Raw genomic sequence first — 18240 nt, forward strand, 5'->3', positions numbered from 1 at the left:
AAATCCCCATTGGCTTCACCCCGCACAAGTGGGGCCCCAGTCTGTCGTGGGCATGCCTAGACAAGGCCCTGGGCAGGTTCCCTTATCTGCTTTCTTCATGGATCATTCCCTCCTCTAAAGAAGTACATTCAACTGCCATTAGAATAAGGATAAGGACAAAGACCAATCTTAACTGCTTCCTGCTGACAGAGGGCACTGTTTTGGGAAGACAGCAATCAGATCTCCCTCAGAGGCTTATCTAAGGGTCCTTGGTAAAAGGGGGCTATTGTTTAAGGTTCCCGTTACATGATCGTTTGGAGTTCAGTGGCCTGAAGGTAAGAAGAGACAAACTGTGTTATTAGAAAACATATAGCAAAACGAAACAAAAAAGGGTAAAGACAGCTCAAAAATCCCAAGACTTCCAACACTCCCAGATAACTGGTGGCTACAGTCATGCCTGGTAAGATTTGGGTGCATGAGACTTGGCTTTGGTGAGCTCCATAGTTCTTATTTTCCCAAAAAGAAACCTCCAGGTTAGGAGCACCTATTTACTCCCATCACCTGGTAGGATTTGCAGGATAATTACTCAGAATTAAAATATTTATCTAGATTTTTACATTACCCATCCCTTTTGTTCCTTCTGAGCTGCAGCCGGAGATTGCTGGTTGGTCCACAGCAACAAGTAGGGTTAGTCTAAAATGTAGGCAAAAACTTAAAAACAACTAATGAGTTTAGAATTTAATGACAAATGTATGATAAATTTCGAAACATAATTTCTCTCTCTCCAATCCTCAATTAGTTAAAAGCAAATCATGATAAGCCTGACCTGTTTGCAAAATAGAGTTTAGTCTTAATACTTGGCTTGATTACTTGCATAAAGTGCAACAAGAATAATTGTTTTTACATAGGCTTTTTTTTTTTTTTTTTTTTTTGAGACAGAGTTTCACTCTTGTCGCCCAGGCTGGAATGCAGTGGTGTGATCTTGCCTTACTGCAACCTCTGCCTCCCAGGTTCAAGCGATTCTCCTGTTCTCCTGCCTCAGCCTACATAGGCTTTGATGGAATTCTGTTCCACAAGGAATCTCAGATAGGACTTTCAAAAGCCAAGCCCAGCCATGGGTTTGTACACTCAAATATCTATGAGTTGGGTAAACTCCATTCTTCTTGAGGTCCCAAGAACATGGCATTCCACGACCTGTTAGAAAGTGACATTCTTTACTCACCATAGGTTAGGAACCCTGTACAGGGACTGTGTAGACAAGGTATGAGGTCAGTTTTCCCAAGGGGCTTTTATCGGCTCTGCAAGTCAAGCTTGATTCCTTAAAGGGAAGCACACCCTTCCAGTCAAAGCCTTGGTAAAACAACCAGTTTCTCTAGTTGCATCCTGTTGCAAAAGAAAATGGATTCTTACTGCACTGATGCAAACAACTATACTGCCATAAGTCAAGAATACTCATAACAAGTTTCCAAATCCTGAAGAAGCCAGTCAGAGAAAAAAACAAATATGCTCCAAATTTTGTTCACAGGAGTATACATTACTCAATTATTAAAGGCCATAAATAGCTCAAAATACATATCCTTGACTCTGAAAAACAAAACAAGGATCAGGAATGTTCCAAGCAAAGGTATGAAAAAATAGTACTTCAGTTTTCTATGAGGTCAGTCCATTCAGTTTACTCTTGCTTTGCTTGATATTCATGAACACTTCAGCTCTTCATGAGTCCTGTACTTCTTTTTATTCCATTGTCATATTCCCCAAAGTTATCAGAAACTTGCATTTGAGAGCACCTGTCAGGTTCTATAGCTGATTATAAACTGTGTTTTGAAGAGGATCAAAACAAGACAACAATTGTCTGTGAATAACAAAATGTCCAGGGTAGTTACTCTCAAAACATGACTGACAAAGAAATTTGGTTATCTCTGTGGTTTCTAATAACATAATAATCTTAATTGTGATTGATAGCATATACTCAGTCATTGAATTTCAGAAATCTCATACAATTCTGAAACAAATGTTAATATTATTTCCTAAAGTACAATCTGAAGAAGATTAAACATCATATTGGCAATCACACATACCTAAACATGTCAAATAATCCTGCTTACCTCTCTTTTGAATGTTCCAGGGGCCCTCTGTACCACTGAAAAGGTAGGGGTCAGGAAAGACAATCTTGAGGCTGAAATTTGATTTTGGGAAGCCCGTTAATGTTATGAAATAGAATTCCATATTACCATATGGAAGTTATTTATTTTGCCAAAATGATGACTCAAAAATTTTAAAACAAAGCAAAAACCTTTACTGATTAAGAGGGAAAATTTAGCTTTCCAAATAATTTGTCTCCTGCTTTCTCTTTCTTTTCCTTGGCAGCCTATCCACAAGGCAAACAGAAATCTTTCATTATCCTTTACTATTACACAAAAATCTTGTACATGGGAGAGAAAGCCAAATTTTGCCCTTACATTAGTTTACTGTTAATGTCAACCCCAATTTTCTAATGAAAACTTAGACAATTCTATCCAATCTTAAGCAGTTTGACCACGAGGTAAGATTCTTATAACCTTTTATAACCCTTTACAAATTTTGCTAAAGAGCAGATTCGTGCCTTAAGGGAAATTTGTTATGCTTTTATTTCAATGCTGAATTTACAGAAAAACAATATAATACACTACTGAATTTAGTCAATGTTTACACATAGAATTTCTTTTGCAAGATTAATTTTTACAATCCTTCCATAATTTTCTTAAACCTTTAGCTTTATTTTAACTAATTTAAAGCAATCCTTTTACCATAGGCAAAAATTTAGATTTCCATGCCTTCTTATAATATTTTACTAAGATTACATGATTAAGAATATTTACTGAGATTAAGGCCTATGTACGCAGGACTTACCATGTTGTAAAACGGGCAAGTTCTCAAAGGCCAAAGAAACAGTTTACAACTTTAAAACATTTAGCAAATCTAGTATCTGACCCACATAATTTAGACCACCTACTTCCATTTTAACTACATTTGCATTTTACCAATAATCTTTAAGACTTTTTTTTTTTTTGAGACAGAGTCTCACTCTGCTGCCCAGGTTGGAGTGCAGTGGTGCAATCTCGGCTAACTGCAAGCTCCGCCTCCCAGGTTTATGCCACTCTGCTGCCTCAGCCTCCAGAGTAACTGGGACTGCAGGCACCCACCACCACGCCCGGCTAATTTTTTGTGTTTTTAGTAGAGATCGGGTTTCACCGTGTTAGCCAGGATGGTCTCAATCTCCTAACCTCGTGATCCACTCGCCTCGGCCTCCCAAAGTGCTGGGATTACAGGCATGAGCCACTGTGCCCAGCCAAGACTGTTTTCATTACTCAAAGATTAATGTCACATGAACTAAAAGGCATTATAGCTTTTATTTTTCTTTCAAAAATATTTGATCTAAGTACTCATTTTCCTTTATGCCAATTAATTAGAGCTCTCTTTTTTATAGACATCACACGCAACACGTATATAACCACACAGACAAACAGAAGCAGATCCAGTAGTTACAAGATTTTCTGTTTACCAGCCAGGCGCGGTGGCTCACGCCTGTAATCCCAGCACTTTGGGAAGCTGAGGGGGGTGAATCACCTGAGGTCAGGAGTTTGAGACCAGCCTGACCAATATGGTGAAACCTCATCTCTACTAAAAATACAAAAATTAGTTGGACGTGGTGGTGGGCGCCTGTAGTCCCAGCTACTCAGGAGACTGAGACAGAAGAATTGCTTGAACCTGGGAGGTAGAGGTTGCAGCGAGCCAAGATCTTGCCATTGCACTCCAGCCAGGGTGACAGAGCGAGATTCTGTCTCAAAAAAAAAAAAAAAAAAAAAGATTTTCTGTTCACCAATCTCCTTATTGGACTATTGGCCTCTAAGTGGGGCCCTTTAAGAGCAAGGCTAGGAAAGCATGCAGTTTCTAAGGCCTAATAAACAGGTATAGCTGGAAGACAAAAGCAGATTTTGAAAGGGATCCATCTGCCTCTAATTCCTGGAGCTCCATGAGGAAAACAGAGGTCTCTCCAAAAGTGGAAGCAGTGGCACCTTTTCTGTTTTTACCAGGCCATCAAAAATTATCTTAGGGCCTCCCATGCATACATTAAGGGTGGCAAGAAAAAATGGAGAAAAAGAATTTAGTCAACTGAGAAAACAACTTTTTTCCAACAAAATAAGATCCAAGAGGAGAAAAACATAAAGGTCTAATATACCTATAACTTGGATATCCACTTTTAATTAAGCTGAGTGCTCTTTAAGAAAATCCTTTTAAATCCCTTATTACCTGACTTTGCCCATGCCAAGCAGCCAATATTTCTGGCTTTTGAACTTTACCAAAGGTAATCTCCTAGGTGCTCAGAGAAAGGAAGATTGAAGGTGGTTCATGAAGGGGGAGCGAATCAACAAATGGTAAAGGCCATGTAGATATCAAACTAGTAAGGACCCTTTACCTAAGCCAAGATTGAACCCAGGCCACCATTGTAAAATGGCAGAGTCTAAAAGAAAGCACTGCCACGTGGTTACAGGTCATCCTTTCAAGGAAGTAAAACAAGATGGAGACCTGCAGCAAAGTTTGCCACTGACCAGTTTGCTAGACTGCGTTGAACAGTGGGCCTATGGAGTCCTAGGCCCACATCGCATCCTATGGTACCCCTATTTCTGACAGAATCATACAGAGAGACATGCCAAGCACACCAGATTGGCTACAGCTTAAGACCAACCTCACAAATACTTTTTCATAATTAAAACTTTAAAGAGAATATAAACAGTGATCCTTATCATTCTCTTTACTGATTTGCACAGGGACAGGGAGGCCAAAAGCCTGACTGGTTTAAAAAAACTCTTATCCTTTTTCTAGCATGTCAGGCTTCTGGCTTCCAACCCCTCAAGTTCAATCCCAAGCCAACCAGTTTAAGGCTTGGGAAATTAACTTTTCCCAGTTTGGAGGATACAGCTGAGGGGAGTGCCCTGTAGCATGGGGACACAACCACCCATCTGTAAAGAAAGGACAGAGGAGGAAAAAGGCAGCATTTTTTCAAAGCAACCCCAGGACTCAGTATGCATTTGAAAGAGGTGCAGACTGAAAATGAATGGCTGTGCATCTAGAAAGAGGGGAGAGAGGCATCCCTGATTCCCTTCTCTTCCTAGTGAATACCTGAGGTACATGAGGTAGAGAAAGTGAGGCATCCTTCTTTCTTTATTTTTATCCCTGAGTCCCAGTGACCACACCACCAGGTGGTCACCAGCACATGGGTGCTGCCCATGAGTGTCAAAGCAGCTTTCACCCGTGTTAACAGTGGGACCTAGGTGACAGGATTATCCTCTCTTACCCATGTATGTCCTATCTCCCCTGCTGTCAGTAGCTTGAGTTCCCTAGACCTCATTTATGCCATGGGATACTAGCATGACCTTTATCCATGAAATGGGAGACTTGGCTTAATCAGCAGCAATTAGTCATGCTCACCTGCACTGTGCCTTTTAACTTCAGTCATCGTCTGCCTCTGAATCCCTCAGATACAGTTTTCTTTCCTAGGGCTTCAAGTCGAAGCTTGGAATTGAGTTTGGGACAAAAGACCTGCCTCAGGGGGTTGCATGGACTCCTTATCATAAGCTGAATGCTAAGGTGAAGCTGTAGAATTGAGTCCTCCTCCAACAAGGGAGACAAAAGGATGTCTTGTGAATTGAGGTCCTGTAAAACGTCTTCTAAAAGGAAAAACAAAAACAAAAAACTGTTAACTCCTGACAGGGTGGAGAAAATTAAAAAAAAAAAAAAACAGCTTAAATGCAGGGCTGGAAAGATGCCTGAAGGAAGAACCTCTTATTCTTATGCAAATAGGTTTCTCCAACAGGGAAATAATTTTTTTTTTTTTTTTTTGAGACGGAGTTTCACTCTTGTTGCCTAGGCTGGAGTGCAATGGTGTGATCTTGGCTCACTGCAACCTCTGCCTCCCAGGTTCAAGCAATTCTCCTGCCTCAGCCTCCCCAGTGGCTGGGATTACAGGCACAGGCCACCACGCCCAGCTAAGTTTTTGTATTTTTAGTAGAGACTGGGTTTCCCCAGGTAGACCAGGCTGGTCTTCAACTCCTGAGCTCAGGTGATCCACCTCCCTTGGCCTCCCAAAGTGCTGGGATTACAGGCATGAGTCACCACACCCAACCAAGAGAAACTTTTCATTGCTGTTTCTTCCCTGGGGCTTAGACCAAGCTGGAGCTTAGACCAAGCTGGAGCCCTTGGCTGGGGGAATGGGGGAAGGGAAGACTCTGTGGGCACTTAGCAGGAAATGCTGTCCTGATGACCACACAGGGCCCTGGCCTTCAAGGCCACCTTGGGCTGGGCGGTGTTGGTGGCTTATTCCTGCCCTCCATGGCCACTGGACATGGCATGCACATGCAATGGACACTGCCATGCACCCCAGCTGGGAGGGAAGTGGGGCAGGGAGCTGCCACTCACCCATTTGTCCCACACGTGCACCTGTGGCCATTGGGGTGGGAGTGGAACACCCCCAATACTGTAAAAGAAAAGATAGGTGACATTACAGTCCCCCCAGAAAAGAAGGGAAATGCCATAGAAAAGGCTGGGTTGGACCGAGACCAATATTCCTGATCCCCAAGAGCAACAAGGGCTCGGGGGTCAGGGGGCAGAGTTTCCTCTACCTTCAGAAGAAGTCTTAGGACAAGAAGGCTCAGAAATGACAGGGAAATAATTTTTTTGTCCACATTTTACTCACCATTTCTCATAGTTCCAAGCAGGCCACCAAAATGATGCAGAATTTTTGCTCCTTAGTTCAGCTAAAATCTGGGTTCTTGTCTTACAAAAAGGAAAAATTAGGCACACAGGCACACTGAAGGGTGAGGAGTAGGCAAAAAGAAAGCTCTCGGCAAATAAAGAGGTGGTCCTGCCAACAGGCCTCCACCTCACAGATTGAATACCAGGCCACCACACACAAGCTGAAACGGCAGGCTCCATCACCTGCATAAGGTGTGAATCCCTGGTGGCTCCACCCCATTCTCCCAGTGCACATGCGGGCCCCCAGTCTGTTGCAGTCATGCCCAGACAAGGCCCTGTGCACCCTTATCTGCCTCCTGCATCTATCAGTATTGTACAGGATAAGGCCTTTTTATAGGACACCAAAGGCACAATCCATGAAAGAAAAAATAAACTGGACTTCATTAAAATTAGTTTATTTTTTTATTATTATTTTTTTTTGCTCTGTGAAAGACATTGTCGAGAGAATGAGAAGACAAGACACAGACTAGGAGAAAATATTTGCTGAAGACATATGTGATAAAAGACTGTTATTCAAAATATGCAAAGAATGCTTAAAACTCAACAGTAAGAAAACATACCCAATTTTTTAAAAAGGGGGGATTAAAGACCTGAACAAACACCTCACCAAAGAAAATATACACATGGCAAGTAAGCATATGAAAAGATGTTCCATATTATATGTCATCAAGGAAATGCATATCAAAACAAGTGAGATAACACTAAACAGCCAGTAGAATGTCTATAGTCCAGCACACTAACAACACAAAATTCTGACAAACACGTGGAACAGAAACTCTCATTTACTGCTGGTGGGAAGCAAAATAGTACAGCCACTTGGAAGACAGTTTGAGAGGTTCTTCCGTAAGTCAACATAGTCTTAGCATGTAATCCACTAATTGCCCTCCTTGGTATTTACCCGAACGAATTGAAAATTTATGTCTCCACAAAAATATGCACATGGATGCTCATAGCAGCTTTATTCATAATTGCCAAAACTTGAAGACAATCGAGATATCTGTCCTTCAGTATGTGAAGGGATATATAAAACTATGGTACATCCAGACAACAGAATATTACTCAGTGCTAAGAAAAAAATGGGCTACCAAGTTATGAAAAACATGGAGGAAACTTAAATGCATATAACTAAGTGAAAGAAGCCAATCTGAAAAGGCTAGCTACATGCCATAGGATTCTGTGACACTTGGAAAGGTAAAAACTATGGAGACAGTAAAAGGATCAGTGGTTGCCATAAGTTAGGGGATTGAGGGAGAGAGGAATGAATAGGAGGGACACAGAATTTTTAGGGCAGTGGAAATACTCTGTATGATACTATAATGAAGGATACATGTCATTATACATTTATCCAAACCCACAGAATATACACCACCAAGAGTGAACTACTGACTTTGGGTGATGATGTATCAATACAGATTGACCAATTGTAAGCAAATGTAGCACTCTGCTTATGGGGAGGTTATATGTGTGGAGACTAGAGAGTATATGTCTGTACCTTCCTCTCAATTTTGCCATGAACCTAACACTGTTCTAAAAAATAAAGCCTTTTAGGCTGAGCACAGTGGCTCATGCCTATAATCCCAGCAGTTTGGGAAGCTGAGGCAGGAGGATCGCTTGAGGCCAGGAGTTAAAGCCAGTCTGGGAAATATGTGAGACCCCTTCTCTACAAAAAATTAGCTGGGCATGGTGGTGCATACCTGTAGTCCTGGCTACTTAGGAGGCTGAGGTAGGAGGATCCCTTGAGCCCGGGAGTTCAAGGTTACAGTGAGCCATGAGGGCACCACTACACTCCAGCCTGGGCAACAAAGCAAGACTCTATCTCTCAATAAATAAGCCTTTAAAAATACATTTTTATAAAAAGACAAGCAATAAAAAACCCAAAAGCTGGTTTTAAAACTATCAACAAAATTGGCAAACCTCTAGTTAGGCTGAATAAGAAAAAAAGATAAACAATTAATATCAGAAACAAAAAAAAGGAAAGATCACTATGGAACATACAGACATTTAAAAGTTAAGGTGAAAGAACATATCACCTCAGTAGACAACATTTATGATAAAGCTTCTCTAAAAACCAAGAATACAAGGTAAATTACAAAGCCTGATAAAAGGCATCTATTTAAAAAAACTTAATGCTAAGATAATAATGAAGAAAGGCTAAATGCTTCCACAGTAAGATAAAGGATAAGCCAGGATATCCACTCTCCACCTCTCCCCCATGTCAACATAGTATAAGAGGTCATACCTAGTGCAGTAAAGCAAGGAAAAAAAAGTATACAGATTGCAAAGAGGAAGTAAAGCTGTTTTTATTTGCAGACATGATCATGTGCATAGAAGAACCTAAGGTACAAAAAAAACTTTTCACTAAAGACATGATCATTTATGCAGAAAATCTTAAAGAATCTGGAACAAAACTATTAGACCCAATGAGTCAGTGAGCATGATCAGAGGACACAAGGTCAAAGGACACAAGGTCAAATCCAAAACATGAGCACTTAAAAACTGAAAATAAAAAAAAAAAACAAACATTTAAATAGCACAAAAATATAATTTACCAAAGATAAATGTAACAATATATGTTACAAGATTGTATGCACTGAAAAACTGCTATATGCTGATGAGAAAAATTAAAATACCTAAATAACGTAGACATATTTTGTGTTCATGGGCTGAAAGTCTCAATATTGTTAAATTGTCAGTATTTCCCAAATTGATTATGTAAACAATGCAATCTCAAAATCCCAGCATGTTTTCTAATTTAGAACAAAACATTGCAGTTCATTAAGATCCTTTTTTTTTTTTTTTTTTTTTTTTTGAGTTGGAGTCTTGCTGTCGCCCAGGCTGGAGTGCAGTGGAGTGGCGTGATCTCAGCTCACTGCAACCTCTGCCTCCCGGGTTCAAGCAAGTCTCCTGCCTCATCCTCCTGAGTAGCTGGGATTACATGCGCACACCACCATGCCCGGCTAATTTTTGTATTTTTTTAGTAGAGACGGGGTTTCACCATGTTGACCAGGCTGGTCTCGAACTCCTGACCTTGCAACCCGCCTGCCTCGGCCTCCCAAAGTGCTGGGATTACAGTCATGAACCACCATGCCGGGTCTGGGATCCAATTTTTAAAATATTAAATAAACAGAAAGCCAAAACAATTTTGAAAAAGCAAAATAGGATTCACGACTACCTGATTTTATGGCTTACTATAAACTATAGTAATCACCATAGTGTGGTGTTGGCATAAGGACAGAAATATAAATTAATGGGACAGAATAGAAAGCCCAGAAACAGACTCACACATATATGGACAGCTTATTTTCAATAAAAATCAAATAAGCCAGGCAAGGTGGCATTCATCTGTAGTCCCAGCTACTTGAAAGATTGAGGTGGGAGGATGGCTTGGAGCATGGGTGTTTGAGACCAGCCTGGCAATATAGTGAGACCCTGTCTCAAAATAAATAAATAAATAAATAAATAAATAGAAAGAAATGTAGTGGAAAAAAGGATAGTCTTATTAACAAATGGTGCTGAAAAAATTGGATATATATTTAAATAGTAACAGAACCCACAACTTTTTGTGTTCCACACAATATAGAAAACATCAACTCAAAATGAATCACAGACATACTTAAAAGGTCAAGGCTGTAGTGAGCCATGATTGTGCCACTGCACTCCAACCTGGGAAAGGAGGATCACTCAGCAATAAAAGGAAATGAACTACTGATAGATGCAAAATAATGGATAATTACAAAAGCATCCTGCTAAGCAAAAGGCAAACTCAAAGGGCAACATATGTATGATTCCATTTATATGACATTATGAGAAAAATAAAACTATAGGAACAAATCAGTGATTGCCAAGGGCTTGGTATAGGGGAAAGGAGCAAAAGAGAACTTACTTGATAAGATGGAAATACTTTATATCTCAAGTATGCTGATGGTTACAACAACTGCATAATCTGTCAAAATTCATCATGATGTATGCCTAGAGAAGGTGAATTTAACTTGGGTAAACATGATGTAAATTTCTTAATGGGAAAAATATAGCAAGTAACAGCAAGAGAGGGGATATTTTTTGTTTTTGCAATTTTACTTTAAAAACATTGGAAATACAACATATTTCTCTTAGTGTTATTACAAGTTGTGCTCTTGTGCGTTAAAAAAGATAGTGTCTCATGATACTATCCAAAAATATATTTCTTTTCGAAAGATAAGGGAATAGACAACCCAGTCATTGTGGCTTGAGTCTGTAATCCCAGCTACTTGGGAGGCTGAGGGAGCAAGATTGCCTTGATCCCAGGAGTTCGATACCAGTCTGGAGCAATATAGCAAGACTCCACTTCTAATTTTAAAAATAATGAAGAAGAAAGGTAAAGCAATAGACAAATCAAAATGTTTTACATTTTCCTATTTTATATATACCACGTCTCTGCATATCTCTTTGCAAAGTATCGATTATATTTCCTAAGTAGCCATATAGTTACAGAAACCAGGTTTTCATTTAAGCATTAGTGTATTATTTATAACAGTGGAATTAACCTCTGTATTAATTATTCAGGTCAATGAAAGAGATATTAAAACCCCATTACTTGGAGCATTTCCCTGTCATTTTAATTCCAAGAGATGAGGCTTACGTTTTTCTATGTTTCTCAAGTACCTCTGGTGATTTTTATCAGTCAAGTTTAAAAACTGGTAGTAAACAGACTCAAGTAATCCATGAAACAGTAAAGCATACGATAGTTTCCAATACTAACAAATCAGGTTAACAATGGTAAGACAAAAAGTTTGGTAATGCTGGCCATTTATAGGGCATAGCATTTCTGGGAAGGACACTAAAAAAATGAAAACAATGTAATTGATACAAGGCATTAAGTACTGAGAATATAGCAGTGAACAAAATAAAGTCCCTGCCCTAATGGAACTTATCTTCTAGTGGGGAAGCAGTCAATGGCAAATGAACCAAATATATAAGCAGTGGTAATGCTAGAAGATGCAAGATAAGGGATTTTTTAAAACGATGGGGCAGGGTACTAATTTCAAGACTTGAAATGACATTTGAGCTGAAAGAAACCTGAATTGAGGAAACAAGTTTTGTACAAATCACAAATAAGCATTTTTAATAGATGGACAACAATGCAAAGATCAAGAAGTATTTTCTTTGTATTGAGAGGAGTGACTGAAGTGAAGCAAAAAGAACAGAAATAGCTAAGTAGAAAGTGCCTTAGGCAGAAAGCCGTGAATGCATTTATCAAAGACCCTAGTTTTTAAAACTTTCTCTCTTTTTTTGAGGCAGTCTCACTCTGTCGCCCACACTGTAGGGGCGTGATCTTGGCTCACTGCAACTTCTGCCTTCTGGGTTCAAGCAATTCTCCTGCCTCAGCCTCCCGAGTAGTGGGGATTACAGGCGCATACCACCATGTCCAGCTGATTTTTGTGTTTTTAGTAGAGATAGGGTCTCACCGGGTTAACCAGGCTGGTTTCAGACTCCTGATCTCAAGTGATCTGCCTGCCTCGGCCTCCCGAAGTGCTGGAATTACAGGAGTGAACCACTGCACCCAGCCTTGTAGTTTTTAAAACTTTTAATGTCATTAGTGTAAAAGGGTTGAGTTTGGTTTTACATATTTTAAAATTACATATTGTTAGCTGTCTAAGTGGAGATGACTTCAGGGTAGTGGTTGAAGCTAAAGATAGTCAACACTAGAAACAGGAAAAAAAAATAGTACAGCTGTTGAGAAATAAATCAGAAATTAAGTTTTATGATAACAATGACATTGGATTCCAGAAAGTAAAAAGAAGTGGGTAAGAGGCAACAGCTGATCAAAAAAGAAATTAAAATAATAATAATAATAAAACCACCACAGGACTTAATATAGTCAGCCTGCAGAACACTAGAGACAAAGCAAAGATTTGAAAAGTAAACAGAATAAAAAAAAGTAACAAGTAGTGGCAGTTCCATAGCTCATTCTAAATTTGAAATCTAATGAATAGTAGTCTACAATAATGAAATGACAATACATCATTTTTCAGTCACATAAAGTTTTTGTATCACCAACGCAAACAATATCATTAGCTCCTTTAACAGAATCGTTAGGAGTTTTAGACTGTTCATACCTCTTTAGTTTCATCTTTAGATCAGGACGCAAATGTGGAGTAGAACATGGAATTAAAATTATTTCATTCATTTGAATGAATTGAGTTTCTACTACAAATTTTGTTTCAAATATAGGTGTAATTTTTTTTTACACCTTAAAAAAATTGTTTTTAAAAACAATTTTATGAAAAAAAAATTTTCCATAGTCTGAACATTAATTTCTAACATACTCTAAAAAATTTTTTTTTTTTAAGCTAAAGGACAGAGTGGTTAGTGGCCTTTTAGTGTAGAAAATCCAGTGCATGAAGCCCCATTAGAGAATTTGTATAGGTACTTGTAACAATCTTTTAACATTTTTTATTAATCCTACTTTCTCCAGTAATCTCATCTTTCATCCTTTTACACCATAGCTAAGATTTCCTATTCCAAGATCTTCCTATCAGAATTCAAGGAATTTCTGTAATGGAGTCAACCTATTAGGTCCTAATTTTGTTTTGAGTTAAGAAAATTAGCATGAAGTGTTCCACAAAATCAATTACTATTGTCAGAAAATATAATCTCAAATTTTCTTCAAAATATCTATAATTGAATGTCTTAGAAATTTTAACACATTTTGACACTATCTCAAAATATTTGTTGTTGCATTACTATCTAATTGTGTCCTCTATAACATCCTCCATTCATTACAATTATTGTACAGTGCTAAAATCTAAGTTTCATTTGCATTTTGAGTAATGTGTATTTAATAGAGGCATCTATATTAATGTGCTTTTACATATTAACTCAGAAATATTTTAAAACATTTTTGCAGTTTCCTATGAAGCTGAAAGTCTTTTTAAAAAAATCCTGTATTTAAATATTAGTTGCTCTTCCAAATCCCTATCCCTTTTTAAAGCTGTTGTATTTATAAAGCTATGACAGCTAATTTGGGGTGCAAAGATCATTTTCTAGTTAGAGATAGTAGTGGGGTAGAAATACAAATCATGCCATTTACCCCTAGAGCATATTCTTGATAAACTTCATGAAAATGAATAACCTACTCAACCTTTTTTTTTTTTTTTTTTTTTTTTTTGAGACGGAGTCTCGCTCTGTCGCCCAGGCTGGAGTGCAGTGGCCGGATCTCAGCTCACTGCAAGCTCCGCCTCTCGGGTTCACGCCATTCTCCGGCCTCAGCCTCCCGAGTAGCTGGGACTACAGGCGCCCGCCACCTCGCCCGGCTAGTTTTTTGTATTTCTTAGTAGAGACAGGGTTTCACCGTGTTAGCCAGGATGGTCTCGATCTCCTGACCTCGTGATCCACCCGTCTCGGCCTCCCAAAGTGCTGGGATTACAGGCTTGAGCCACCGCGCCCAGCCTCAACCTTTTCATATTAATTACAAAAAGAGAAATTATATATACAATCTACATTACATAAAATTAGAAAGGTTCTCATTAAGCTACTCACTCTGAAAATAAATTATTCAAACTCATTTTCCATAGTCTGAACATTAATTTCTAACATATTCTAAACAAAGAATATCTTTATAAGCAAACAGGCTATTGCTTTTAGTAAGAATCATTTATTGTGTAAGAGTGGAAGGTTAATTGGTACAGTACTATGCATAATCTCTCACCCTTGAAAAATTAAACATAACTGGATAAAAATAACAAAGCAGAATGAGCATGTGAAAGACAAAAAATAAGCAAATTTTATAGAGAATGTTCTGCTATATTTATGTACTGTTCTTCTCCATTGTCTTCTTTTCTACTTACTGATCTCTTACAAAAAATGAACATATTTTGTCATTTGATAAATGTACATACAGTTCTATATTTTTCATTCAACTCAGCTGACTGAAACTTTCAACTAAATGTAGCATTATTTTAAAAATTAGAGCCTATTCCCTTGTCTCAGAAAATGCAACATTGTTCTGTGAAATTTGCACAATAGAATATTATGCAAGTATCTCAACTACAAAGCAATAAATTAAAAAATGCCAGCTATGATCTTATGACTTAAGCATCATGAATTAGTCAAATGCTAGCTTGTGGAATAAAATAATCATACTAAATGTAGAGAAAAGTGATAGAAGTTTCAAAAATGTGTGCCAGGACTACATTCATTACTTTTATATTTAAATATAAATTAGATGTTTAAAAAACTGAGCTATTTCCTCCCATGTTATCTCATATACCAGAAAAGAAATAAACCATCATTATTCTTCAGGGTAACTGTATTAGAAAGAGAAATTACTGCAAAACAAAACAAAAAGCAGAAAAACCCACAAGCTTTTATACACATAGACCTAATTGGACAAAGGAAAATTAAAAAAAAATAAATCTACGGACAGGTATCTGTAGGTTGCTCCCACAGCCAACTAACAGTGACACATAGAGGAATATTATAGAAATTATGTCCACATACTTATGTTTGTCAAAGTTAAGATTCAAATTTGTTACATCAAAGCATACATGCTAGAATGTGTCACATGACTTTAAAAAATCCCACTGAATATAAAGCAACATAAAAATCTATGAATAAATATAAAGCATCCCATAATAATATCTGCAGGAAGCCAAAAGGGGCCAACAAAAATGTCTATGGCCTAAGTTTTACTTCATAGGAATATTCATATATTCTCCAAAAGATTTAGTTGTAATGCTACACATTACAAATATTCAACTGCTTACCAAAATACGTTTTCTGGCGGCAAAACGTTACTTAAAAAGGGAGTGCGGGGGGTGTTAAGTGCTTGAGGGAGTAAGAATGCAGCAGAAAATTACAGGAGCCCACATATCCTTTTTCTTAAATTTAATTTGTCATATATAAGGTTTTTATATACAATCAGTGTGCATTGTAACAGTTTATATTAAAAGTCAATCAAGTTTATCTAAAATGTTAACCTGGCTGCATAGCACATTTGACATTATTGCCCACATGAAACGGGAAAACAAACAGATTTACAATAACTTTTGGCCGTTTTGGATTCTGAAAAGTGTTTATACACCTACCCTTTTAAACCAGATGCATCTGAAAAAAATGTTTCCAGAGCATGCAGTTTAAGATTTTACATATCATCTCGCCATTTTAAAACTACAAACACAATATTGACTAAAAAAGGAAAAAAAAAGGGGGAAGAAATAACATGTATCTAATAAAATATTCAGTATAAAAAGAGGACTAATGGAATTAAAGTGGCCCCTTTCCCCATTTTTACATTCTAAACAATGATTCCATCAAGACAAATCATTAAAAAGTGTTATTACACTGATTTTTTTTTTTTTAATAAGAAGGCCTGAGTTGGTAGGGAAAGGAACAGTCAAAAAAAGCCTGAGAAAGGGAAGGAAGTAAGGAAAGTTCCTTTAATATTTACAGTAATTTACAGCCATTTCTTTTTTGTAAAAAGGCATAATAATAGATCACAAACAGGAAATTCCTGGCTATTTTACAGATATAAGTACAGAATTTAAATATTCAAGCTTGTGATGAAAAGCGGCAAGGTGGTCGCAGTGTACAATGTAAACAAGTAGCTTTGGAAATGAACAAAGTCCTTGAGTGTTTTTCTTTATTAAGAAAGAACTCTCTTTCATTCCTTCCTGAAACATGATCACAGGTCAGAGTAAAGTTCATATATAAACATAATTTAAATGGAGGTCAGTCTAAAATCACTGACTTAAAAACAGTTTTATCCAGCCTGTATGGGAGGGCAGTGTTGAGGTCCCTGTAATAGTAAACATTTTCCATTTCTTTAAAAAAGAAACAAACAAAAAAAAAGTACTACAACATTTGTAGTACAGTGCAGCATAATCCTTAAATATAAAAATATTTTCTCTTCTGTTGGGATAATAGACCTTGCATCCTGGAAAGAAGTAACAATACTGCTACTGATAGAAGATCTGTTTATATCTTTCAAGTCATGTAAGGCAATTACTGTGTTGGTTTATGATATATGGCTAAAAGTCCAGAAAGACGAAATAGCAGTTTTTGTTATGTTTTCCGACTACTCCAGGTATGCTCCGGTGTACTTTTGTGTTCAATTGAATGTTCAAATGGAGATCTGGAGCCATAAGGAGATCTCTGATCTAGTGGTGACCTAGGGCCACTGCTGGAAGCTCTGTGGTCCATTTGCCAATCTGAGTGATACCTATAATCCCTGGAAGATTTATGGTGAGTATATTCAGAACTTGATCGGTGGTCCGAATGTAACCGATGATCTGAATGAGAACGATGATCAGAATGAGATCTATCTTTTAAATTTCCTTCCAAATTTGACCTGTGATCTCTACTCCTGTGATCATCCAGTTTTCTGTGTTTCTCTCTGTCACCGTAATATCTAATAAAGAAAAATTGAGAATTTTAGATAAATAATGCAAATTAAAATGTTTCCAAATAAAAGATTACTAAAAAACATAAAAATACCTTAAAACATGTTTTTAACTGTATACAACCTCAGTGTTTCATTATAAAACTTACTAAATTAACTCAAAAATCACTGGAAATATCTCTTTGGAAGAACTATTTGATTCATAAACTAAAGTGAACCATACAAAGTCCTTAAAATAGCATCTAATTTCACATGGCTATTTTAGATAATTAGCTGCTTTTTATTTTACAAATCATTTATATGACTGCATCTTAATTGTCTGAAAGTTGAAATTAAGACTATTACAACTATCTGAAACACTCCTGAGACCAGAGACTTTTATCAACCACTAAGCAGGAAAAAGTTTAAAAATGCTAGAATGCAGTCTACAAAATAATCTGAAAAAAATTTTCATTGGTTGCTGATGCCTATTACAAGTTTCCTCAAGTTTGACTAGTTAGTAAGACGTGACACATGAATCATTAAGAAATTTACTCCACAAACATGTGACAGCTTGACAAAAAATAAATGTGGCAGTTTAATGAGAAGTATTCTCTAAAATGACTGCCTATTCCAAAGTGACACACACTGAAGATAATGTGTTCCTTTTTTGTTGACCTTACTACAAACAACTATATTGTATAAGCCTGTGAAATATATATTACAAATCTGCCTTTTTAATTATTTGACGCTTTCTAATAATAAGAGACATTTACAACTGATGTGTTCATAGTGTTGACAGAAGTTCTCAAAGAAATTATTGTAGTGAACACAACTAAAATACAAAGAATGTCTTCTAATTTGCTGCTTCTACTTACTATAAAAGCATAAATACCATAAATCTGTTTTCAAGTTTACTTTTAGTAATGATCATTAACTACTGACAATACCTCTTTATCAATAAAGGAATAAAAAGTATTCTATGTTATTACACTGAGGTTGCTTACTGTTCAAAGGCTTCAAAAAACAACAATAAAAAAAAAACCCTCCTGGTTCCAAGAATATTCCAGATTGCTGAGATGAAGTTTAACCTCAACGAGATGTGTTTGCAT

At 37.3% G+C, this 18240-nt stretch overlaps 1 protein-coding gene across 3 annotated transcripts in view; it reads right to left on the reverse strand.

Annotated features, from left to right (window-relative positions):
- Nucleotides 1-16160: 16160 nt before the first annotated feature.
- The window catches only part of CHD1 (chromodomain helicase DNA binding protein 1), a 76952-nt gene continuing 74872 nt past the window's right edge, over nt 16161-18240 (reverse strand). For 2 of the 3 annotated variants that reach the window (XR_003119889.1, XM_025388528.1), the window contains one exon: nt 16161-17158. Coding sequence is in view for 2 of the 3 variants with exons in the window: in XM_025388528.1 (XP_025244313.1) it covers nt 16813-17158 (346 nt within the window). In the remaining variant the exon portion in view is untranslated. The remainder of the gene's footprint in view (nt 17159-18240) is intronic. The other variant, XM_025388529.1, reaches the window with a different exon arrangement.

The sequence above is a fragment of the Theropithecus gelada genome, chromosome 6 (assembly GCF_003255815.1).
Source record: "Theropithecus gelada isolate Dixy chromosome 6, Tgel_1.0, whole genome shotgun sequence".
NCBI classification, from domain to species: Eukaryota; Metazoa; Chordata; class Mammalia; order Primates; family Cercopithecidae; genus Theropithecus; species Theropithecus gelada.